Source organism: Amia ocellicauda, chromosome 12 (assembly GCF_036373705.1).
Source record: "Amia ocellicauda isolate fAmiCal2 chromosome 12, fAmiCal2.hap1, whole genome shotgun sequence".
Taxonomy (NCBI): Eukaryota; Metazoa; Chordata; class Actinopteri; order Amiiformes; family Amiidae; genus Amia; species Amia ocellicauda.
The window spans coordinates 260,751-287,049 of NC_089861.1; the positions used below are offsets into that span (position 1 = coordinate 260,751).

At 50.2% G+C, this 26,299-nt stretch overlaps 1 protein-coding gene across 1 annotated transcript; it reads right to left on the bottom strand.

Annotated features, from left to right (window-relative positions):
- Positions 1-4,975: 4,975 nt before the first annotated feature.
- On the bottom strand, positions 4,976-23,629 carry LOC136765046 (uncharacterized). Its single transcript, XM_066719518.1, has 21 exons — positions 23,598-23,629; positions 22,329-22,738; positions 21,728-21,828; positions 20,982-21,051; positions 20,743-20,873; positions 19,155-19,243; positions 16,422-16,521; positions 15,834-15,877; positions 15,230-15,307; positions 14,859-15,055; positions 13,756-13,820; positions 12,860-12,966; positions 12,361-12,469; positions 11,441-11,546; positions 8,909-8,948; positions 8,405-8,456; positions 7,898-8,009; positions 6,303-6,386; positions 5,911-6,037; positions 5,515-5,605; positions 4,976-5,390 (listed from the first exon to the last, which is right to left on the bottom strand). The coding sequence occupies exons 1-21, from the start codon at positions 23,627-23,629 to the stop codon at positions 5,316-5,318; spliced, it is 2,220 nt and encodes a 739-aa protein (XP_066575615.1). The 3' UTR covers positions 4,976-5,315.
- Between the last annotated feature and the right edge of the window lie 2,670 nt (positions 23,630-26,299).

The following is a 26,299-nucleotide window of genomic DNA, read 5'->3' on the forward strand; positions in this document are numbered from 1 at the left end:
TTATGTGTCTGAGTTTGGGGGAAACCAGAAGTAAACGAGCAGCTCGATGTAGTTATTGTAGCTTCTCAATAGTAGATACTCACATTTAATGACAGGGTTCGTCCTTTGCACTCCTCACAATATTGCAGATGTCTTGAGCTGTTCAATACCTTGATACTTGCAGCAGTTTTAAACAAGAAACAGAGGCTCAAACGCTGAAATGTTTGGACAAAGACAAGTGTCAGTAATAATAATAATAATAATAATAATAATAATAATAATAATAATAATAATAATAATAATAATGTACACATCCTGTTGTATTTGACAAAGCAGCCCTGTGAGGTGAAAAGCCCGTTTCTAGCGTCTCTTCCCTCCTGGCCAACAGGAATCCCGGCAGGAATGCGGTGTACCTGGGGATTGAGTTCCTGCGCTCAACAAAGGAGGAAGAGATTAAGAGCTTAGTGAAACTGGACACATCTTCATCTTTGTCCACTCTCGCCCCCCCGCCTCCCCCTGACTGGGTAACAGCCCAGCGACTCTGGAGCTCCAGCCACGACAAAAAGATCAGTCCATCCCCGGCCACAATGGCTCCCAGCTTGGGGTTAATACTCTATGGCAGCTGGGGGGATTAAGTCGTGACCTGCAGGCCCCCTTGTTGTTCGCTGTGATGGAGTGATGATGGATGCCAGGGCATTGATCTCTGTTACTCCACCTGGCCAATGGCTGGGCTGACCGCTCTCTGACAAATGGCTCTTTAACCAGTCGTCACGTGCTCAGAATAAGGGATGCGCTGTGTTTTGTGTTGTTGTGTTTTTCCCACCGCATGTCAGGGGTTTGATTTATAGAGGCAGCATCGCAATGTGCTTCTCACAGACGCAGGCTGCTCTGCTGTTGGGGTGCAGGCGGCTGCGGCTGACAGAAAGAAATGAACGAATACACTGCACTCCTCTTTCAGTCACAGCTTCAGCTCATTGTGAGGCGATTCAATTCAGTTTTCTGTATTATTTTTGATGTTATTGTTCAGTGAGGGATCTAAAGACGAGGCCAGTGCTGACGTTGAACTAAAACTGTTCCCCTGTCCTAAAGGCTGTAAAACATTTGTTTGATTTAAAAAGTAAACATTACCAATTATGACAAATATTTTTTTCTGCTGTGAATGGTAAAGAATATTGTCGTTAATATTTAAGAGGCACTAATAGTAGACAGCGTGTGTGTGGTGGATGTGATGGCAGGAGCTCCTTGGGGAACGGGCTGAATGTTATGTGCTGTCTTTGTCATTGGAGGGCAGCACATATCCTGGAAACTGTGACAAATAATAAAACAAATCAAGATGTTCTGTCTTGATTGTCTGGACCTTCAGGAACCCAGTGGGGTTCAGGTTGGGTGGCTAGGGAGACCAGGTCACCGCTGTCGTCCTCATGACAGAAACTCACGCGCGCTGCGCCATGCGTGGGGGCCAGGCTGGTCTGCTTCCCTACTGTCTCTTCCGTGTCTGTTCATTGAGGTCTGTACTCCATTAGAGAGCGAATCTGCCTGTGAACAGCAAACCACAGTCTTGTCCCCTCTTGAGAGTTCCTGTACAGGCTGCAGAAAGTGACGTCTGACAATAAATGAAACCACAACTGGGCGCAAGTTTGTAACTTGATATTCATGGACAGGGAGACGTTTTGATTGGATCTATACCTTGATTTTTGTGTCTGTGAAAATAAATATCCTTCCTTGAGGATATGAATAGTGTATAAAATATATTGAAGGCAGTAAAGAAAATAAAAGTATTATTTTTATTATTATTAGAAGAAACCATTTCTCAGGGATGACAAAATATACACATTTAATGAAAATGAAGACTACAGACCCCAAACCCAGAGCAGAGAGTGGCTGCAGGCCCACACAGCCCCTCTCCTGCTTCAGACGGCCCCCCGCTGCTCGGACCCTCCCAGCTGTCTCTCTGCTTCCTGTGTGACGGAGGGCAGGAGTCACTTCAAGGACCCGTGGCAGTGTGTGCTGGACAGGGCGTGAAGGTTTTTAATGGGGTACAATAAACCCTGGGCTCTGCTTCTGGCCGCAGTCTTTTGTCTCAGCGTGGTTTACAGCTCCGTACCGACCCGCCTGCTGCCGGGAGGCGTTGATGTCGAGGCACCAGATTGTGTCCAGGAATGGCCGTGCACAGCAGGGGAGAGCACACGGAACAGGTCATCCGTGTCACGTGTGTGGGGTGTGCGTTCTGCCCACTCAGCACTTCTCATCCCACTGCCTTTTCCTCAGGGATGGCGGTGGTGTCCGTGTTTGCACAAGACCTTTAATTAGCCAGTTGGAAAGTCTGGAAAGTCCGATTCACCACAGGAAGTAAAACGCTGATGTTTACAGTCGTGGTGCTGATTCATTTGTTGAACAGCTCATGTTAGAAATATTTCTGCTCATGTAGTCTCAGAATGGCAGTCCAATGTAGTCCAATTGGGCAGAATAACATGTTTATGCTTTTTTTGGGAACAATTACACTTTGATTTTGGCCTTGTAATCCTGAAATGTAGAGCAAGATATAAAGGCACAGAACCAGGTCCGTCCAGATCCAGGAGTCCCCTGTGGAAGCTGCTGTCCACTCCCAGCGCTGCATTAACCAGGGAGACGGGAGAAATGTGCCATGTGTGAACTTGATCTCCAAAGTCTCTTCCCAGGTTTGTTCACAGCTTCACCCTTAATAACAAATTGCTCAAATTACTGCTCTCTGCCCCCCTCCCCCCCAGCCAGAAATAAAAAGCACAGATGTCACCAGATCAGCACAGGTCCTGGTGTTAAACACTGCCGACGCCTGCGGGCTTCGCACATCTGTAACTGGGCTCTGTGCAGTGAGACTCCAGGGGGCACAGGACCACTGCTGCCCTGACTGGTCCACGCATCATGCGGGGCTGCCGGCTGGGTGAGGGTCCAAAGGAGGGAGACAAGAGGCTGGTCCAACATTTCTCAACCCTGATCTGAGACACTGAAGCGAAGCCATGCACATTGTCAGCAGCTGCAGGAAGGGGAGACATGACTGACAGTTTAGGTGGACTTTGAAACCAGCTTCTTCTATTTTCCTTCCTTCAGGAAATGGAGGGGTTTGGTCAGCTAGTGCACTGCCTGTCCCTGCAGTGTGGTTTGGGGGGGACGGGAGGGACATACTGTGCCGTTTCACACAGCCAGCACGGAGCACGATCGCAGGACAGTGTCAAGACTGGCACCTTTTCATCTCCCTGTGTGGCTCCCCACTTCAATGCAGCCTTTAAGCAGGCCGGATAGGAGGGCGGGGGGCCGGCGGTGCTGGGGTAGCAGCCTGGAGACTCTGCCTGCCGCCACTCCATGAAGCGCCTGGATGGAAGCCCGGCTCCAGACTTCTCCAGTAGCAGGGGCTTTCACCGCACTGATGGAGCGGGAATGTAAATAAATGATCAACAGCTGGAGGCGCAGGGGGTTTACTTCAGGATTCGGTTTCAAGGAACCAGGAGGAACTGCAGCAAATCAAAGCCGAGCGCAGGCCGGCTCAGCCCGTCCTAGTCATTTCTGTTCTGTAGTTTTATTGAGACCCAGACCGTGTATATATTCAATTACCAACACCATCAGCGCAGAGCTGGGTGTCAGTGGGTCAGTGGCGGATTCGTTACAGGGGTAATGTGTAATTGCAGCTGGGAGGTGTGCTAGGGCTCAATGCCAATGACAATTAGCCATTTTAACTCTCAGGGGGGTCTTAAGAACTTGTTAGATATCCATATTGATGCATTTAGACGGCTAGATTGGTACAGGCTGTGTTAGGCCCTGTGAGTAGGATCAATCGAAGTCTAAGAAGCGGGTTTGTGAATCTGTAGCCGTGATTGATGAGCAGTCATGAACGGGCAGAGATTTGTGCTCATTTTCCCTCTTATTGCGGTTATAATTGCAATTACTGAAGCCTGATTAGAAATGTCTTGTTAATAGGGTAACGCATCACAGTACCGGTCATTGTGCCCACAGTAACAATGCGGCTGTGTTGGTACCTGGGAGGATCAAGGACAGGATGAATTGAGATCTCTGTGGGTTTCTCTGGCACACTGTGATCCAGATGTGCTCCCTTACCAGACCGAAGGGCAAGTTCATTCAAACGAGAGGAACATAAACAAATCCACCAAACTGCACAATGGGCGGATGAGCAGACTTCCCTCACACGCCACTGTAATGTGAGTGTAAACACAAGCCTCACTGTCACAGCCTCCCACTGGCGATGCTGTCTAAGGACTTCAAGAAGAGGAAATGAAACACAATCAAATTAAAGACAGGTCAAGGGGAGAGCTGTGGGACAGGAGGAACTGCCTGGTGGACAGGAGGGGAGAGCTGGACATAATTAAAGCTAGTCTGGAGTCTCGGGGCAACCAGGAGAGACTGCAGCTGAGGAACAACAACACGGCTGGGGATGTGTGTTTATATATTGTGACAAACCGCACGTGTGCTGGTCTTCTCCGTGATCTTTTATGAGTAGAAACAAGTCACGGCCCAGGGAGAAGGTTGCAAAACAGGGCTGTGCCTGTATGTGTAATTCAAAACAAAACAGAAAACAAAACCCAGCTCCCACTGGAGTTCTAACTAATCTTACAAAATCATTCTACTTTAAACATAATCTGGAATAAACACATCTTGGCTTTGTCCTTATGGTCTAGCTCTGTTCTCCAGATCACTTTGTTTTCTCTCTCAGGCACACCTTATATATCTGGTGGATAATTGGAAAAGTAGCACCAGATGAACTCATTAAGTCGCAGCAGACCTGGACTGATATATCTGCAATTTATAACCCTGGTCTGTCACAATATATTTGGTGGGGATTGAAGGGATGTCCTGTGGAAGAATCTGAGAGAAGCGTCACTTATTATTGCACCTCCATTCGTAAGGAGTCAGGCAGCGATGGAGTCGGTTTACAATGTTGACAAATTGAGTCGATGGACTGAGACTCAATGACTATTATTCTGAGCAGTATATGAAGACACAGATCTTACACACGGCATCATACATGTTTATTCCACACGGCCGGACACACCGGACCCTCCCCACAAAGAGAATCCTGTTACAGAAAATAAAAGGCATCAGTCTTCCCTGTGGCGTTACGGAAACAAGTCAGTGGAGTTCTGGGCACGAGGCGGTGAGTGGGTTCACAGGACAGGCTGATTTCAAAATAAAGGGATTTAACGAAAACACAACGAGTGCGCTTGTGTAAGAAACGACAGCAGCAACAAAAAACTAAAAAAAGCACTCGGTTTATGGCACTTATATCGGTAAGGCAATCATTTCACATCTTGATCGGGGGCTTCGGTGAGCCCTGTCAGTTTGCTGGATCAGTCCACGAGTGACTTTAAATCGGGTAAACCTTTGATTTGGTAATCCAGGAGCATCTGCCCAAACGCCTTTCCCTGTAAAAAGAGAGAGAGAGAGAGAGAGGGCTTCAGGAAAGGGAACAGTCTGGGAGACCCTGGCAGCTTACACTGCTGACGAGGTCAGAAGCTGCACCATTATATCTACCAGACGTCAACACACCTGGGGGTCGCTGCGGAGAGAGGCCACGCCCCCCCCGCCCAGGGAACTCCGCAGGACGAAGTTCAGCCCAAAGATCCCCGGCAGCTCAAACCTGCAGGATACGGCACACGCTGGTCAGGGTCCGCTGGACTTCAGACTGACTCAACCCTCCCGAAAAATACACGAGCTCCACACACTAAGGCTGGCATGAAAGCCTAATTTCAACAAGCCCTACAAATCACACACACACACTCAGTGACAACATCTGTGTGTTTGTCTGATTTCTGTCATTGACATCTTCCTTCTATCAAAGCTCTGTTGACACATCCACCGCCTGCAGGCTTTTCATGACCTGTCCAACACACTCAGGTGTGCTAACAGAACCGCTGAGAGCAGTTCAGAGCCTGGCTGGTTTACCGCGTCACAGCCGGCGCCTCGCTGTCGCTGTCTCTCCGTAGGAGGTGCTGGAAATATCCCTCCACGGCCCCTGCAGTCAGGAGCTTCTTCAGGTAGGGGTAGAACAGGGGGTGCCGGGCGATCACACCTGGAGGGACAGAGCATTAACCTCAACCACGTGTGGGACCCAGACAGCGCCACTCATCAAAGCACGACTCCATTCATGCAAGTTGTGTATTTGTAGATTTTGTTCTCAGTTTATTGGTTTACATCCTGAATGATGTATGTTTTTTTGGCCATGTTCATGCTTAGTGCTGACTTCCTCTCAGAGTAAGCATTTCTAGTAGGGTTCTAGATCTTTTGAAGACTGGGAGATGTGGAGGATGTATCTGGATGTATCTGTACCGACTCACCTATGTTAGCACTGTCCCCCTTGTCTCCACTCCTGGTGTAGGCCAGCTCTTCTAGCCGGTATCTGCAGGGACCGCAGGGCAAGTCTGCAGCACGAGGAGAACGGGCTGGTTAGTCTCAGTACAGGCCGAACAGCAGCAGCAGCATTTTCCAGACAAAGGCACTTTGATCCCCGGAGGAACGGGTCAGTGTAGCCGTGTTAGACGACGTGGATTTGGTGGACAGCAGGGATTATACAATGTGCTCTGGAAAGGAACCGGCCCCCTGCAGTGCAGCAGGAGTGTGTGTAAAGTAAGGGACACATGATCGCTGGCAGATTCAGAGACCCCTGTGTTTGTTGCTGATCTGTTTATCTGTCATCTGGAGCACAAACGGATCACCGGAGAGCTGAACAGAAACTGTGTTAGTGGCCACCCGAGTGTATGTAGAGAATCGAACCCCGGAGAAACGCATTCTGGCGCCTGGATTAAGCGATAATCCTGAAAGGCATCTTGTTGGGTTTAGAAAGCCGGGCTGCCTCTTAGGGGAAATATTAGCCAGATTAATGAAAAACATCCTTCACAAATGTAGGCTATGGGAACTACAGAGAGTCTGGCCAATGCAGGGAACAAGATATCTTGCTGTTAAAAAATGTAACTAAGCATGAATAATCAGGGTTCATATCAAAATATTTAGAAAGTGCCCCATGTTAATACATCTGGACAGATGACTGATTCTGGCCCTGATTCTGGGCAGAACCCATTTAGATTGCGCTGGAATGCACGATTGACCCGTCAACACGTCCTAGACAGGCACCGTGACCGGCCCTGAAATGAAAATGCAGCAGGAAGCTGGAGCTGCAGATGGACGCTTCCTTTAGGACACAGGGAAGTGTGAGACGAAGGAGCACAGCTCTGCGAACCCAGCTGACCTGATGGACCTGCAGGGGCACCAGAGACCCCAGAACTGCCAGAGTTACAGAAACACATAAGTCACTGCTTACATCACCTTTCCTAGATTGTTTACTAATTTGTTGTACAGATTGTGACGCTTTCTTCTGTTTGCGTTTGTTTTTGTGCTTTGTTGCATCAATGCTACTGAGGCTCCACCCAGGTCCTCTTACGTGCATCTTGTGAACTCATAAACGGTTCTATGCAGGGTAGACATACAGATCTCTTGGATACGCCTGACACATGTGCCCACACACATGCCCACACACGTGTCAGTGTAACAAAAGTGCATTGAACAGTGTGTAGGTCATATAAGGCATATGCTAAAAACCCTGAAACAGACTGAAAGTGGTGATAGTTAAACAAGGTCTTCACTGCCTGTGGGCCACATCTGCCTGGCATATTGAATGCAGATTTTTTTTTACAGTAAATTTACATTAAAATACAAACACTTAAACTGCTGACAGCACCATGTACTTTATAAAGACCCCTGCCAGACGCTGACCGCAGTGCTGGCCTGTTCACCCTGCTCTCAGCCTGCTGTGGGAAAGAGGTTTTTACTAGAGAAGAAATCCGCAAATGTTAGTGCAAAGCTTAGTCAACCTGACCGCAAGCCCATCATTTCTCTGCGGTAAAGTCACCCGTTAAAGGTGCGACTGTTGTGCTACCTTGCAGCTCATTGCTGTTCTTCTCAGCCTCGCGGGGGGGCGGTGTCTCCAGTAAGAACAGGTCGTCCTCCTGCAGGGTTTCAACAAGTTCTCCATCCATGTGAATATGAACCTGCAAGAGCAACCAAGACAGACCGACAGACACGACACGAGAAGGATGTGCACAGCAGGCTTAAATCAAGGACATCACATGATCACCCCGATCTGACGAGTCTGGAGGGCAATACTGCGCCTGCTTCCCTTAATTAGTACGTTTTATAGAGATACTTTGTGCACCTGTGAATCATTACTGGAGGCTGGGAAGTTGTAAAGATGCCGAAAGAATTCATAAAAGGAATGAGTTAAAGACGTGAGGCAGGCCAGCTGAGCTCAGTCACACGGGAAACATCACATCGCTACGCCTAAAGACCGGCCCCTGTGGCCCTGGTGGCACCGCAGGGGGCTCACACACTCAAAACCCTGCCACTCCTGCATGGTTGGCGCTCTCCTGTGTGTCGTCTACTGTACCTGCAGCTTGGATTTGGGGTACAGGAAAAAGAAGGGCTTCAGCACTGGGGACCTGAGAGAGGGAGGAAAGCAAGGTTCGTACGTTTGAATCGGTTTTGGTTTGCCTTCGATTACGAATACAAAAAAAAAATCAACACACAAATACAAAGGGCCAAATTAGGAATTGTTAAATTAATTCAAAACTAATAGGGTAATAAAATATATCAGAAGCGCTAAAATTGTAATCCAGTCATACCACCTTAAAAGGAGTCACAACACAGCCTCTAGTGTCATTACTTTTTACAAGTATGTGATCACAGCTGCTGAGACCTTGAACCGGCTCCCGAGACCTTGACACGGCCCCCGAGACCTTGAACCTCGTTTCTTAAATAGGACTGACATACCTTTCCAACATGAATGCATGGGGATTATAAATCCCTTTGATACATTTTGTATTTCAGATTACAGCCAAAACATACAATAGCAAAATCATTTTCCTGATTAACTCCAAGTGGAATAACTTACACTCTGGGCCGTCCTCCCACTATTCCTGTGAGTCCCGGGGCTACAGACACACAGAAAAGAAACACTGTCAATGTCAACTGACCAACAAAAAAAAAGTCAGTCCTTTGCAAAACACACATGCTATTCACCTAACATGCATGATGAAGTGACCTGGGCACACTCTCCCAGATGGAAACTGAAGGAGCCTGTCCACAGGCGTGTCGCGCACCGTTCTGAACCCTACAGACTGGCAAACCTACTTCCGTTTCCAGACAGAAGCGCAGGTACCGTTTCCCGCATGTTTTGATCCACTCCTGCAGGCTTGCTCAGATGACTAAAACCAGAGCATGTCCATGTCACAGGTACACAAACACACCGACAAGGCCAGAGGCAGCAATATAAGTGCTAGATGCACTGCATTGTGATACTTAAATATGCAGGTTAATGATCTAACTAAAAGTCTCGCAATGCCCAATCTTATTCTTATAGCTGAGCGACGCTGCTCTTCATTGACAAGCATATTAAACCCCTCGAAACACTACTGAAATAGAGTCATCAAATGCATCAACTAGAATAGGAAATATCGAATTCTTACGCAAACAACAGACTTCCTGCCATCGTCTGTCACAAAGCACATTAGCTGTCTGGCCATTATAGCAGTTTAGTAAATGACAATGACTGTGAACGTACAACACTTTTCTAATATCAGTCAAAATATTTACAGACACAGTAATTGGCCCGAGAGTCAACATTAGCCAGCTGTGAGTCCGGAGTCAAACCCCGGTCAAGTTCCAGTCAAACTGCGGTCAGTATAGCAGCCGGCGCTGAGAAGCCCTCAGTGAGTTCACAGAGCCTGAACCCCTTAAAGCGCTAGGCTCCCTCCCTGTCCCTCTCCCTCCCTGTCCTCTCCCTGTCCCTCTCCCTCCCTGTCCTGTCCCTCTCCCTCCCTGTCCCTCTCCCTGTCCCTCTGCCTCCCTCTCTCCCTCCCTTTTCTTAAAACCACACAATCATCATAATAACAACACTGAAATAACTGAATACGCTGATTTAAAATGAGATAAACAAGTCTCTGTGAGCCACTCAGTCCTACCGGCGCTCTGCTGATCCTGCAGTCAGATCCTGTCTAAAGAAAACAGCAACGATCCGTGACTCTGTCCGAGGCCACACAGATCCAGGGCCTGCACCTCGATTCAGGACTGTAACATTTTAATGGACCTTGACTGTGTCCTAATGAGGAAGCAGCTGACCTACTTAAAAATACCCCCCAAAAGAACAGCTGTGGACTTTTCATGTCCGGAATCCTGTTTGGTTTTTCTTCTCCTCTGTTTCTACCTTTGGCTGCTCAAGCTAAATCTCGGAGAAACAAGTGGCTCATTCACTGGCATGTCAGACGCTCTGCCTCGAACAAGAGCACTGTTTCCACTTTCTTCTCCCGCTAACAATGCCTGCCTTGAAGTAAAAGAAAATAGGCTTTATGTCCCATTTGTTACATAATTTGACTTGGATTAGATGGATTTGTTTTACAAAAACCACTCGACTAGACTGACTTGCATCTTAATTCTCCGGTATGAGAGAATCAGGAGGACAGAATGAGGACATGCCAGTCCTGGGAATCAGGGCCCTTCAGTTTAAACATTGACAGCACTGGCAGCACAATGATATGTGAATTGTAATAAAACACAAAACAGCACAAATAAGACACGGTCACACTTCACAATCCCACACAGCAGGTTCCGGGTCAGGGACGCACACAGGGGTTGTGGTCAGGGGCTCATACTTGTTTTTGTGGCAGCAACACAGCACACCATGGCCCCGCAGACACGTGTCTGCACAATCAAACATGGGGAGGAAGGAAACATGTTCTTCTGGTGGTTCATCGTCCCTTGAAGAGCCGCACAGGCGGAGGGTGTCACGAGGTTCAGTGCTGCAGCTTGGACTCCGGGCTGCGTTGCTCATGTAAGACACGGCTGAACGGCCCACTGTCTGTGACCCCACAAGGCAACACAACACGCAAACTCAACGCTAAACACGCCAGGGCTCACACTGTTGAGCAATGAGCCTCTTTCCCAGCCAAGTGGGCAGCGAGAGTTCAGCCCGTGCCTTGCTGCATGTCTCAATGCGACGCGCGCTCAAAGCAAGCGGACAAACACAACAACTTGCTCCACGGCTCCTGCAGCGGCTATACAAGCAGCAGAAACAGCACACTGTCCCGCTGCCTTCCTATGTGGTGACGTCCCTGTGATGCGAAACACTGTGACCAGTACAAATCCACACGCCAGGAGCTTTGCCCACTGAGACTGGCGCACCGAGCACACTGGCGCACACATGCATGATGTGTGAAGATGTACACAAATGCAGACATCTAACAAACAAATGCCTGTGATTGTCACTGGCTGCAGAGATGAACAGGCTGACACATAGTCAATGCTTACATACATTACATTACATTCAATACAATGCTTTAGAAGTGTGTCGCCCCAAGAAAAAACGCAGACACCTCTCCTCCTCTCCCCCACAGACACCTCGGGGACGGGGCCCCTCTCCTCCACTCACCCATCCCGGTTCCCGCCGGAGCAATCTCCCTGGCAAACACTTCCAGAGCCGCCTTCTGGTGATGGTGGACGGCGAGCCACACAACGACCTCGCGCGGCCCCCGCCCCTGGGAACGGCAGCAGGACAGAGCAGGGTGTCAGTCAGGGAGGGGCCACAGCAAGGGCAGACAAGCAGCCCACCCCGGTCACCGTGTCGAAGCCATAGGGACACAGCGGCTCTGAATCGTGTGATCAGGGTGCGAATACACTGCGTGACACTACTGGAGATGATATAACACACACATATGTTTCCATGCACATGGAGGGGGGTTGTTAGAGATGTTTTTGTCGTTGTTGTTGTTTTCATCTTTAGAGTCTAACCAGTAACAACAACAGAAGAGTCTTCCCCTGTGAGAGCCGACCTCTCGCCCGGTTACACATTCTGGCCAACACACACAGACGCTGCACATCTGCACATTTTCTTGACCTACTTGTTACAATCAGGTTAATTTCTGTGGTTTGTGTTTGTATCTGAAGATTAACGTGCTTAATATAATACGATGCTGCCTCTCTCTCTCGAGCGGGTCGGGCACTGCCGCGGGCGGGGGGCAGGGGCCGTGCTTGTGTGGTTGTTTATAAAATCGGGACACGACCTCAGACTTTTCCAACAGAATCAACATAATGAGTCTCCTGGACTGGATTTGCGTGTGTCCCCGATGGGTCGCTGCGGTTATTACAGGACAGGCAGCAGATGTCTCTGCAGGGACTGACTGGGATTCAGATCATGAATACATCCCACACTTTACATTTCAAGATGTCCCCACTGGTTTCAATGCACTAATATACCCTGACAGGATTTCTCCTGCACACAAAAAGCACATGGTTTCTCATTCTGGAACAGTATGGGCAGAAGCGTGTGATGAGAGCCGGAGCGGTACATACGTCCTCCTGGCTGCGCGCGTGCGGCCCGTAGGTGTCCTCCGATCCCAGCACCTGCACGTTCACAGAGCTGAAGTCGTCCAGGCCCAGCTTCTTGAAAATCCCCTGAGTCCTGGGCAGGAGGACAGAGCGTCGGAGCTGCTCAGTGCGACAGCGGTCTACCAGCCACACAACATCTCAACACCATCACAACACAACACTGAGTGACACATCCCACTGGACAGGGCGAGGCGTCTGCATTAAAAAGCAAGTCTTGGACGAGAACTGCTCTACAGATCCACAGGGATGCCGGGGATGTGTTCTGCTGGTTGAGTACACTCTCACACAGAGCACTTTCCTTCACTCTGTGGGGCTCAGTGTCTGTGTTTTGGAGGGACACTGTGTGTGTTTGCCATGCCTGTGTCTCACTGGTGTGTTTGTTTTCTTCCTCTGAGTTGTGTGTTGTGTGTGAGAGCACAGCATCGCGCCCACAGTCCCTGCTGTAAACAGGGATCCCACCCACCTCTTTAAAATGCTCTCCGCTGTCCGGCGGCCCTTCTCCGCGGCTCGCGGCCCCCCCACCGGACACACAGCGGTGGCTCTGAACCCGTCCAGATACGTCGCGCAGACCTTTAAACACAGGAGCCACACACAGACACACACACACACGCACACACAGAGTGTGAAGATGTAACTACCATTGATTAGAAAAAGGCCTAAAACAGCAATAACTGAGCCGAGTTATTCCTCTCGGCCATCAGTGTTTTACTGAACTGAACACGAGGATTTGGGAAGTTTAAAGAGCAACTTTTCAAATCGACTCAAATTAAATAACTAACCGTATAAAAATGATTTGAAAGAAATATCGCTGATTTGAATGTGAAACTGAATTCTGACTCTTCCTGCTGCACTGAAGTGATCACATGACTGAGCGCCAGGAGAACAGACTGAACAGACATTCAGTCAAAACTACGTTTACATGTAACATGGTCAGACAAAATAAAGCAATACTTTATAATAATCTTATATCTTCAAATTCCTGAAGGATTGTGTTGTATCAGAAAACGTATAAAACGGACAATCTTTGAAATGAAATTGATAGAAACGCAGAGCGGTCAACTTAAAAAACTGAACATTTGCTTCTCAAAACTCCCGTGTCAACTGAGGTTTCAGCAGGTCTCCCGAAGACCGGGGCCAACGGGGCATAAAAACTGAAATACGACCCTCAGAGCGAATGCAGTGCCAACATAATCAATCAGTCAGTCAGTCCACTCTGTTTGGTATAGCGCCCTTCACACACAGGGCGCCGAGTTAAAGAGAGCTATAAACATGCAATGTCATCTGTCTGCACGGCGGGGGCACACACTGCCCCAGAGTGAGCGGCCCGGCGTCTGTGCAGAACAGGTCTGCACTGATTACCTTATAGTCACCGGAGGGGGCGGAGCCTCTCGCACCCTGGACCCGCACGGCTCCACCGTCCACACCTGCAGCAACAAACAGCACAGGTCACCATCCTGCACTTCCCCCCCTCGCCGCAGGGGCGCCCCCAGCCTTGAGTTCAGGATCCCCGGGGTGGCACTCCCTGCTGCGCCCCCTGTCCGTGCTCGCCCCGGTGTGCGCTCCACTGCCATCGCTTTATTGATCAGCTGCAGACTGACGAAGCAGCTGGGAGCAAACAAAGGCTGTCGATCGCCGCTACACCGTCCATGTATGGAGATGACCACGCATACATAACAAACATACATCTGCGCGTGGGAGCAGCGGAAGATCGAAGGGTGTGTTCGCCTGGCCCGGTTCTCAAACTGCGAAGGTGCAGGTGAGAGTCGCCGCAGCACCGTGACCTGAGGAGACCCCCGCAGCCTTCAGTCTCTGTCCTCTAATTGGCCCTCAGAACAGCAAGATAATTATCCTCTGTGTTTGGGAGCACGGCGAGTGCAGTGACCGGTTACGATGCTGAAGAAGAGCTGAGCACGCTTCCCACGCGGCCTGCCTCTGCGAGGGAGACGGGGTTCGGGATCAGGGCAGCGCTGCCTCCGCAGGGTCGTTAGCCAGGCAGCGGTTCACCGGGAGGCCAGGCTCCCCGCGCAGTGCCGAGTCGCACTCACGGCCTGTGCTTGTGTGTTTACCGGTCATATCTGAAGGGTGATAATCACTGTTTATAATCCATATGCGGTAAAAGAAAAGCCTTTCTTTACATTTTGATTTAGAGTGAATCGAATCTCTGCAGAGCCACAAGTCTAATTACGATCCATAACGAGCCACACTAACGGGCCAGTGCTGTGTGGGGAATGAGAGGCTAATCCCACACAGACAGAAGCAGGACACACACGGTTGTGAGATTATCTGCTGTTGTGCTCAGTTGTTATTTATAGAGGGGTTCGGTATTAAAACATCGTCCTAATCTGAGATTCTGTTCAAGGAATAAGTAATACTCTGGAGCCGAGCAGTGCCAGGAAAGCACTGGATCGACTGCACACTAGGGGCGGCGCGGGGGCCAGGGGGACGGGGGGCCGGGCGCTGACCTGCGATCTCGGTGATGGTGGCCCGGGAGAAGTCGCAGGTCACGTTGGGCAGCAGGTATCGCTCCGGGTCCCCGATCTCATAGACCAGCTGCTCCGCCACCGTGCCGAAGGACACCAGGCCGCCCGTGCGTGGGGGCTTGGAGAGGACGAAGGAGCCATCGGGGGAGCACTCCACGATGGGGAAGCCGATGTTGTGCCTACGAGGGACGGCAACACCGCGATCAGGGAATGAGACGGACACCAGGTATACACACGTACACACCCGGCACACACTGCCCCGCCTCGCTGCCAGGACTTTGCATTCCCAACACTTTACCAGTGGGAGAACTCGGCACACTTTAGCAGCCCCCTGAGAAAGCAGTCTTTCTCACCAGTCTGGGACCCGGTGCCAGTCTGTGAAGATCCCACCCGTGCTCTGAGCGCCGCACTCAATCAGGTGACCTGCAAGACTACAGTCACAGAGACAGACAGACAGACACACAGACAGACAGAGAGAAAGAGATTCACAGAGACACACAGAGAGACAGAGAGAAACAGAAAGAGACACAGAGAGACAGAGACACACAGACAGAGAGACACAGACAGAGATAGAGAGACACTCCTTTTTAAAGTCACTCATAACATCTGAGCAATCTCTACAAGTTTTATTCACTTCCCAACGTGCATTTGTTTAATTAATCATTATGATTTCCACTGCAGTCGGCTGAAAATTCAGAGCCCTGCTGTGAAAATGTTTTCAATATCTGCCCTGAATGCCTGCGGTACAAATATTAGCATTTTTCCTTTACCAAGATAGAGAGCGGGGTGTAACTGTAGCACACTGTTACACACTTCCCTGGCTGAGCGTCTGTGTCTGTGCATGCTATGGTCTTGTCAGTGAAAACGAACTCTGTTTTTGCTCTGTTTTCTTTGAACCTAAATATCTTCTCAAGCTAAATGTGAAGAACAGCCCGTGGCCAATCATCGGATGTTTACCTTCCTGCGGCCAGCAGGTCATAGCTGTTCTGCCTCCAGCCGAACTGTGGAGAATAAAGAGCACAGGCATGAGAAAGCACAACCGGCCAATTAAGGGGCCGTTATCATGCTAACGAGCTGTGAGTTCGGGGGGGTGAGACGAGGCCTGGAACGCGTCCGTGTCAGCACAGTCTCACACTGCGGGGCTCACCGAGGGACGACTGTCTTCACAGCGAGCCGCTCACTCGTGATTGAGCATAAACACTGGATATGAGTAATGAAGTGTGTGCTGGATTTGTTTATTTCTTTAGTTTAATCATTCATTTGTCAATTTTTCTCCTGATCGTAGTTAATGTTCTTATTTTATGATTATTATTATTTATCAATCTGTTTTTAGTGAGCTGAGCTGCTTCTAGCTACACACTAAATGTGACAAACTGGAAAAGCGAAAGGCCCAGGATCTCAGTCAGCCCTTTCCAGCGCAGTCTGACATGCATGGTTCTGCCCTGCGCGTCCTGGGGGCGAGTGCCACGGGTGTGCGAGTGCCACGGGTGTGCCTGTGTCACGGGTGTGCCAGTGTCACGGCATTGTGCGACGCGCTGACATTACCGCGTGCATCAGGGGCCCCAGCACCAGGGCGCTATCCACACAGCGGCCCGTCACCACGATGTCAGCCCCCAGGTCCAGGCAGCGCTTGATGGGCAAGGCGCTGAGGTGACAGCAAGGACAACAACCCGAACCAGAGGAAACAAGAGACAAAAATCAGCGACTGTTTAGATCACACAATGACAAGCGACACACCCCCTGCTCACAGCGAGAGAGAATTCCTTTAACCTGACCTGCTCTGTACCTTGAAAGGCATTGGGCTTTGAAACAGTCATGCAGTGTGTGCATTGTGTGTAGTGCGTGCAGTGTGTGCAGTCTGTGTAGTGTGTGCATTGTGTGTAGTGTGTGCAGTCTGTGTAGTGTGTGAAGTGTGTACAGTGTTTACAGTCTGTGTGTGCAGTGTGTGTAGTGTGTGCAGTGTGCACAGTCTGTGGGTGCAGTGTGTGAAGTGTGTGTAGTGTGTGTAGTGTGTGCAGTCTGTGTGTGAAGTGTGTACAGTTTTTACAGTCTGTGTGTGCAGTGTGTGTAGTGTGTGTAGTGTGCACAGTCTGTGGGTGCAGTGTGTGAAGTGTGTGTAGTGTGTGCAGTCTGTGTGTGAAGTGTGTACAGTGTTTACAGTCTGTGTGTGCAGTGTGTGTAGTGTGTGCAGTCTGTTTGTGAAGTGTGTGCAGTGTGCACAGTCTGTGGGTGCAGTGTGTGAAGTGTGTGTAGTGTGTGCAGTCTGTGTGTGAAGTGTGTGCAGTGGGTGCAGTGTGTGCAGTGGGTGCAGTGTGTGTAGTGTGTGCAGTGGGTGCAGTGTGTGTAGTGTGTGCAGAGAGTGCAGTGTGTGAAGTGTGTGTAGTGTGTGCAGTCTGTGTGTGAAGTGTGTACAGTGTTTACAGTCTGTGTGTGCAGTGTGTGAAGTGTGTGCAGTGTGCACAGTCTGTGGGTGCAGTGTGTGAAGTGTGTGTAGTGTGTGCAGTCTGTGTGTGAAGTGTGTACAGTGTGTACAGTCTGTGTGTGTAGTGTGTGCAGTGGGTGCAGTGTGTGTAGTGTGTGCAGTGGGTGCAGTGTGTGTAGTGTGTGCAGTCTGTGCAGTGGGTGCAGTCTGTGTGTGCAGAGAGTGCAGTGTGTGAAGTGTGTGAAGTGTGTGCAGTGTGTGCAGTCTGTGCAGTGGGTGCAGTCTGTGTGTGCAGAGAGTGCAGTGTGTGAAGTGTGTGAAGTGTGTGCAGTGGGTGCAGTCTGTGTGTGCAGAGAGTGCAGTGTGTGAAGTGTGTGAAGTGTGTGCAGTGGGTGCAGTGTGTATAGTCTGTGTGTGCAGTGTGTACAGTTTGTGTGTGCTGTGAGTGCAGTGTGTGTAGTGTGTGAAGTGTGTACAGTGTGTACAGTGTGTACAGTCTGTGTGTGCAGTGTGTGTAGTGTGTGAAGTGTGTGTAGTGTGTGTAGTGTGTGTAGTCTGTATCTGGAGTGTGTTCAGTGTGCAGTCTGTGTGTGCAGAGAGTGCAGTGTGTGTAGTGTGAGTAGTGTGTACAGTCTGTGCAGTGGGTGCAGTGTGTTTAGTCTGTGTGTACAGTGTGTACAGTTTGTGTGTGCTGTGAGTGTGCTGTGTGTGTAGTGTGTGAAGTGTGTACAGTGTTTACAGTCTGTGTGTGCAGTGTGTGAAGTGTGTGCAGTGTGTATAATCTGTGTGTGCAGTGTGTGTAGTGTGTACAGTCTGTGCAGTGTGTGCAGTCTGTGCAGTGTGTACAGTCTGTGTGTGCAGAGAGTGCAGTGTGTGAAGTGTGTGCAGTGTGTACAGTCTGTGCAGTGTGTGTAGTGTGTGTGTGCAGTGTGTGCAGTGTGTGTAGTGTGTGCAGTGTGTACAGTCTGTGCAGTGTGTGCAGTGGGTGTAGTCTGTGTGTGTAGTGTGTGCAGTGTGTGCAGTGTGTGCAGTGGGTGTAGTCTGTGTGTGCAGTGTGTGTAGTGTGTGCAGTGTGTACAGTCTGTGCAGTGTGTGCATTGTGTGCAGTGGGTGCAGTCTGTGTGTGCAGTGGGTGCAGTGTGTGTGTGCAGTGTGTGCAGTGTGTGCATTGTGTGCAGTGGGTGCAGTCTGTGTGTGCAGTGGGTGCAGTGTGTGTACAGTCTGTGCAGTGTGTGCATTGTGTACACTGGGTGCAGTCTGTGTGTGCAGTGGGTGCAGTGTGTGTAGTGTGTGCAGTGTGTACAGTCTGTGCAGTGTGTGCAGTGGGTGCAGCGCTGTGAATGAGTCTCCCAGGGTGTCTCCCACACCTGCTGCTCAGGGGACCGGGGGCCACACGACCACAGGAAGAGGTCAAAGTATCCTCTGTGGTTTTCAATAAAAAGGGGTGCGTCTTCTACTTAACAGACCCAGTTCTTGGCAACACAGTTGTTTCATAACTCAGCTGATCTGGTTTGAGGAGCTCGACCCAAATCCGGGGGTCAGACTCTGGCACTGGGGGGGTTCTGATCGGTGGTCCAGCCCAGCTCCTTCCCTCCCAAACTGGGTTAATTACACAGCTGAGGAATTCAACACTGCGCCCCGACTCCAGCCTGTCTCAGGGGGACAATATCTTAAATTAATCGACCCATTCGGTCTCCTGTTGGGACACTGTGCCCCCTGGAGACTGACCCTGGTCTAAAACGTTGCTCTGGTGAGACGGCAGTGTGAAGGTGGGAGTTTCCTCCTTCCTTCCTCCCTGTCTCACCCCAGGGACGCCTCGCCCCGTCTCACCCCAGGGACGCCTCGCCCCGTCTCACCCCAGGTAGGCGTTCATGCTGTGCAGGGCGTCGGGCAGTGGCCTCCTGTTCTCCATGTCTCTGACTCTGAGCTCCTTCAGAGAGTCTTTCTGAGAAGACAGAGAAGAGAGCAAATTCACACCCGTCTCACCCCTCACACCCCTCTCACTCCTCTACAGCAGCCGTCAGACTCCAGTCCTGAGCGCTGAGGTGTCTTGGGTCTTTACTCCAGACCCGCCCTGTCCTTAACTGGTATAATTAAGCGATCAGCTGGGTGATCACACTTCTCTCCACACCGTGGATGTTCTTGAGGGTCAATATTTTGTATTGTTGATACTCTGATTACTCTGTAGCTGATACAATCTCTCAGCTTTGCATATTAACCAGCATTTAACGCATATTCATTGATTCTTCCATCTGTCCCGTATATGGACTTGTTCTGTGTGGGTCCGAGGTGTCGGTGTATAAATGTCTCTCAGATCTGTCTGTGAGTCCAGGGATCGTCCGTTTCTCCGTCACCTGTTTCTCTACATGATTTAATTACCATTATCTAATGAACACTTCGTTGAGTCCCTGTGATCCACTGGACTCCTCACTCCTCACGCACTGCACTCCACTCCTCACTCCACTCCTCACGCACTCCACTCCTCACACACTCCACTCCTCACTCCTCACTCCACTCCTCACTCCACTCCTCACTCCACTCCTCACGCACTCCACTCCACTCCTCACGCACTCCACTCCTCACGCACTCCACTCCTCACTCCTCACTCCACTCCTCACGCACTCCACTCCTCACGCACTCCACTCCTCACTCCACTCCTCACGCACTCCACTCCTCACTCCACTCCTCACGCACTCCACTCCACTCCTCACGCACTCCACTCCTCACGCACTCCTCTCCTCACACACTCCACTCCTCACACACTCCACTCCTCACGCACTCCTCTCCTCACTCACTCCACTCCTCACACACTCCACTCCTCACGCACTCCACTCCTCACTCCACTCCTCACGCACTCCACTCCTCACTCCACTCCTCACGCACTCCACTCCTCACACACTCCACTCCTCACTCCACTCCTCACGCACTCCACTCCTCACACACTCCACTCCTCACACACTCCACTCCACTCCTCACTCCACTCCTCACACACTGCACTCCTCACTCCACTCCTCACGCACTCCACTCCTCACACACTCCACTCCACTCCTCACTCCACTCCTCACGCACTCCACTCCTCACGCACTCCACTCCTCACTCCACTCCTCACGCACTCCACTCCTCACTCTACTCCTCACGCACTCCACTCCTCACGCACTCCACTCCTCACTCCACTCCTCACGCACTCCACTCCACTCCTCACACACTCCACTCCACTCCTCACTCCACTCCTCACGCACTCCACTCCTCACGCACTCCACTCCTCACTCCACTCCTCACGCACTCCACTCCTCACTCTACTCCTCACACACTCCACTCCTCTCCTCACACACTGCACTCCTCACTCCACTCCTCACACACTCCACTCCTCACACACTCCACTCCTCACTCCTTATGCACTACACTCCTGAAGAGACTGAAGACAGGCCGGCCGGCACTTCGTACCTCGGGCAAGAGGTCATCTCCCGTCACCACCCCAACCTTCAGACAGAGTCCAGCTCTCTGCACCCCCTCCTTCAGAGCCGCCGCGCAGGCATGAGGATTCACCCCCCCCGCGTTGCTCACCACGCGGATCCCTGCAACACACAACAACAACTCACTACCACACACACACACAAACACACGCACATGCTCACGCACACACACGCACACTTCTGGTCCTGCGGGGGCTGCTCCGTTCGTACCTTTCTGCTGGATGTCTCTGATGAAGGGGGAGATGGCCGTGTGGACGAAATCAGGCGCGAAGCCCAGAGTCTGTGGACGAGAGAGACGCAGGTCGGCGGAGCGAGGGAGGAAGATGATCGGGCCCCGGGAGGATGCCCTGGTCCTCCTTAGCACTGCTGTTACTGTGCTTGGGGTTTTTAGCTCTCTCTCACAGGCGCTGACAGTCTGACACCTGGAGGCCACAGACTGAACTGCAGGCTGGTCTGCTCCGGCCTCACTGACCTTAATATCTGTGACTCCACTGACCAGAGGATTGTGGGTAACTGTTCACTAAGCAGTGTGAGATCTGCCCCCAGAGCAGCACCCAGCGCTTACACAAACACAGGGTTCATTACTGGAGCCTCTGCAGACGAGAGCTGCTTTGTGGTAATAAATATAGAGCTGAATGAATGGCCGGAGAATGTATTGATGAAGGCTAGTAATGTGAGATCTGTCTGGCTTATAGAAGAGCGTTCAGTCTGTGTCGATCGCTGCGGACACCCGTTTCTGCCATTTCCTCTCTATCCTCTCTCTCTCTCACTCAGTTGATCTGTGCCACCGGTACGCAACACACAGCACAGTCACGCTTCTAGGGGTTTCTGTGTGTTTGATGGATGTCCTGTGACTCGTGTGAATGCATGATGACACAGTACTCTGCGGCCGGGTCACCGAGTCGTCAAGCCCTTATTTACAGGCGAGGCGTGTGCACAGCAGGCGGTTTACTCACTGGAGACTTGGCCTTCGCGGCAGTCAGGAGGGACATGGTGATCTCAGACAGATAGTCGAACACCAGGAAGTCCAGGTTTCCTCCGTGTACGAGCTGCGGGACTGTGAACACAACATCATTACGGTCTCATTGAGAGGGAAGTCAAAGTCAAATGATCATGTGTCTGATCGGCACTGTGTGCTAAGCAGTGTGTGTAGTGCTGTGCAGCGGGAGCAGAGATGAGGTCAGCGCCTGTATCACTGCACATGTGTGTGCATGCTTTAATCCAGGGCTGTGGTGTTGATGAGCACGCTTTAACACAGCACACGCACACCTCTAATACACAGCTGACCATTCACTGAAAGGTCATCGCCACAGCACAGTAAGTGTGTCAATGTCATTTACAACACAGGAGGCAACTATGCGACTGAGCCACACTAAAGTCATGGGAAACTATTTTAAATAAATAGCCTATATTCTTCTGACAATAATACGTCAATTGTAAAGCTCCCTGGCGTGCATAATGACACTCGGTGCCAGAGAGGCAGGGTCTGACTGATTGATTGATTGATTGATTGATTGATTGATTGATTGATTGACTGACTGGCTGACTGTACTGTACCTGATACCGAGGTGTCTCCCCAGAACCCAGACGCGCAGCCGATCCTAACAGAGTCCTCGCCGCAGCCCCGGTGTGGGCGGCTCTGGTGCCCGCCGTGCCCGCGGCTCTGGCCGTGCAGGGCCCGTGTGCTGCGGCTGCTGCGTGTTTTGACATTTGCGGGACTGGACGCGTTTCCAGAGGCGCAGCTGGCGGCCGCACGACACCCGCACAGCCAGCCCCGCACGGCGCGCAACGGACACCTGAGCATCGGCACACTGGAGCGCTGCGGCGGCCGCAGGGCAGCTGTGTCGGACACCGTCGCCGTGAAAGGGCAGCTGTGTCGGACACCGTCGCTGTCACAGGGCAGCTGTGTCGCAGGGACGAGCGGCCGGGCGGACCCGCAGGCCGGACGCGAAGGTTCCTGCTGCGGCCTGCAGTGCGTCGGGGGGACACTAGGTGGCAGAAGAACACTTACTGTCTGTCTGTCTGGGCTCTGATCTTGTTTGTTTAACCTTATGAGTAAAAGATGAAATGCTACATGATTGTTTACTGAAGCTGCTCATTATTTTAGTTTATTGATTGTTTATGGTTTATTTATTGTTTATTTTAGTTGTCTGTTTATCACTCTGTAAAGCACTCTGTGAAGGGCGCTATACAAAATATAAATTGATTGATTGATTGATTGATTGATTGATTGATTTACTTCCGGATTTTATTAACATATATAATACTGCAATAATTTAAATTATGTTAATAAGTGCAGAGTATATATATATCCCAACTTCGCATGAGCCATAATGCCACCCATTGAACACAAACTCTCTTCTAGCAGAACCGAATACAAAAATAAATGAAAGTACAGGTTGTACTGGATGAGGCGGTTATTGAACTGACAGATGGAAATGGAATGAGAGTTTTACTCGCTTGAAAATGAGCTAAACCCTGACCTGTCTGAGGCCTGTGGGTCGACCCGGCCCGTGGAGAAAACAATACAAACACCAGCTTCAGAAGCCCCTCTGTGCCATGAACATTTCTCTTGCCTTTCATTTATTTAGCACTACGCTCAGGGAAGAAAGACAGGTTTAATGTTTAAGAATAAAGCAAAACAATGTCCCCCTTTTTATTGCTGATGTTGGTTTTAATGTATTTATTTATTTATTGTTGCATCAGTGAAATATTAAACAGACATGAGTTAATGATTGTCCGCTCACAAGATTATCTGCAAATATTTGAGGTGCCCTGCTTCTCCGCTGGGCTCGACTCCCCTGCAGCCGGGCTCCTCTTATCTACCGTGCAAAGGGCATCAGCAGCAGGAAGGCCATCGACCCCTGAGCGCCGCGCGCAGCCCCGTGGCATGGACATGCAAACAAGCTCCGGGAAGCCAGGAAATTGTGTCAGAAGCTGTGCAGACGTTTGTGTTTGTGTACTGCTGTGCACAGCTAATTCCACTCTTCACACCAGGCTGCAGTCCTGGTCCAGAGAGCTGCCCACGTGCACACGAGTGGCGTTTAGAGGGTTTGTCTTCACTGCTGTGTGGCACATTGAAATGAATCCCTTTCAGAGGAATGTCATACTAGAGGTTACAAAGCACTTATTTGGGGTAGATATTTCCCTTGTCTTACTTATCTTTTTGCTGTGCATCACTGTTTTTCCGTTTCCCAATACAGTAAGACGGTGTGCAGTGAAAGCAGGTGCCCTGACGCCCTGACGCCCCCTGACGCCCACACACTCCCTGTTCAATCACCACAAAGCCCACATCACAGTGTGTTCTTTCTCTGATATCAGCCACCTATCTACTGTTCACTGCTTATGTCCTTGTACAACACCTACTGTATACAAACCGCTGGAATAAACCTGTGTTGTGTTTGTTTGTTCATGTTCTTTTGCTGATTCTTCACTGATGTTCGCTCTTGAAGGCTGTCATCAGGGGTCTCTGGCCTCAGTCCTAGAACTGGCCCTGCTCTGCTCCCTGGGCTCCAGAGGCGTCTGTTTACAGTGCAGGAAACAGCGACTCAACGGGAATACAGTGTCTTGGGGTCACAGCCTCTCTGTCCTCACAGATGAGCACAAGAGCATCAGTTATTCACTGCACCCCCCAAGGGTTATCTCCGCAGAGGTGTCTTGGCTGGCCCTCAGTGCTTCAGCAGATCAGATGACACAGGCTGACACTACTGAATGGATAGCCTGTTTCAACATCTCCATGTTACATTAAACAAACTCCAACCACTGCACTGCAGGCCAGCATCTTCTGAGATTAAATTCAGGGCTTGGTGTCTTCTCTCCCACTGTGCGTCTGTCCTGGTATCTCCACAAACACTGTAATAAGTGCAATTTGATTCAGTTTTCCTACAGGTCTCTGTCCAGCTATAAGCGTTGCTCTATGAGCTGAATGTCTGCTCCTCTGTCCTGTCAGTGTCAGTCAGTGTGTCAGTCAGTGTCAGTCAGTGTGTCAATCAGTGTATCAGTCAGTGTCAGTCAGTGTCAGTCAGTCAGTCAGTCAGTCAGTGAGTGTGTCAGTCAGTGTATCAGTCAGTCAGTTAGTGTCAGTCAGTCAGTCAGTCAGTCAGTGTGTCAGTCAGTGTCAGTCAGTGTGTCAGTCAGTGTATCAGTCAGTCAGTCAGTCAGTGTGTCAGTCAGTGTATCAGTCAGTCAGTCAGTGTCAGTCAGTCTGTCAGTGTATCAGTCAGTCAGTTAGTGTCAGTCAGTCAGTGTGTCAGTCAGTGTCAGTCAGTCTGTCAGTGTATCAGTCAGTCAGTTAGTGTCAGTCAGTCAGTGTGTCAGTCAGTGTCAGTCAGTCTGTCAGTGTATCAGTCAGTCAGTTAGTGTCAGTCAGTCAGTGTGTCAGTCAGTGTCAGTCAGTCTGTCAGTGTATCAGTCAGTCAGTTAGTGTCAGTCAGTCAGTGTGTCAGTTAGTGTCAGTCAGTCTGTCAGTGTATCAGTCAGTCAGTTAGTGTCAGTCAGTCAGTGTGTCAGTCAGTGTCAGTCAGTCTGTCAGTGTATCAGTCAGTCAGTTAGTGTCAGTCAGTCAGTGTGTCAGTCAGTGTCAGTCAGTCTGTCAGTGTATCAGTCAGTCAGTTAGTGTCAGTCAGTCAGTGTGTCAGTCAGTGTCAGTCAGTCTGTCAGTGTATCAGTCAGTCAGTTAGTGTCAGTCAGTCAGTGTGTCAGTTAGTGTCAGTCAGTCGATGTCAGTCAGTCAGTCAGTCAGTCAGTGTGTCAGTTAGTGTCAGTCAGTCGATGTCAGTCAGTCAGTCAGTCAGTGTGTCAGTTAGTGTCAGTCAGTCGATGTCAGTCAGTCAGTGTCAGTCAGTCAGTCAGTGTATCAGTCAGTCAGTCGATGTCAGTCAGTCAGTCAGTCAGTCAGTCAGTCAGTGTATCAATCAGTGTCAGTCAGTGTCAGTCAGTGTGTCAGTCAGTCTCATGCACTTCACAGTCAATGGCAACATGTTCTCTTAATATTTTACATGAAGTCAACATGTAATGTGTAAGTCAACACTCTGGTTTAAAGTCCTATACATATCTACAGTACAGAAGTACCAGGATGTTCAAATGTACATATTGAAATTATGTACTGAAGTTACTTCTGTTAATTGAAAGGTATCTCCTGCGCTCGTCAACTTTTTAGGTTTAGCAATCCACGGTGCATGACCTTCTGGGAGTAAAGACTGTGCCTGTTTGGTTGCTGTATGTCTGCCAAACTGCCACTCACTCCCACTCACTCACTCCTACTCACTCCCACATGTCAGCCTCATGTTGTCAAAGCTGTTTATCACACTGCAAAGCCCAGTGAAGTCAAGTAAAGGGACTGGAAATCTTCAAACATTTAACATCACTGCACTGCACTGCACTGCACTGCACTGTCGGGCAGTGGCCCCTAACCCTGAAAGGGTTAGTCCCTCAGCTCACCACTAAAACATCACTTTTGAAAGGCTGGTACACACATACCTATTAATCAATTAAGCAGCTCACATGATCAATTAAGGAACTCTGGTCCT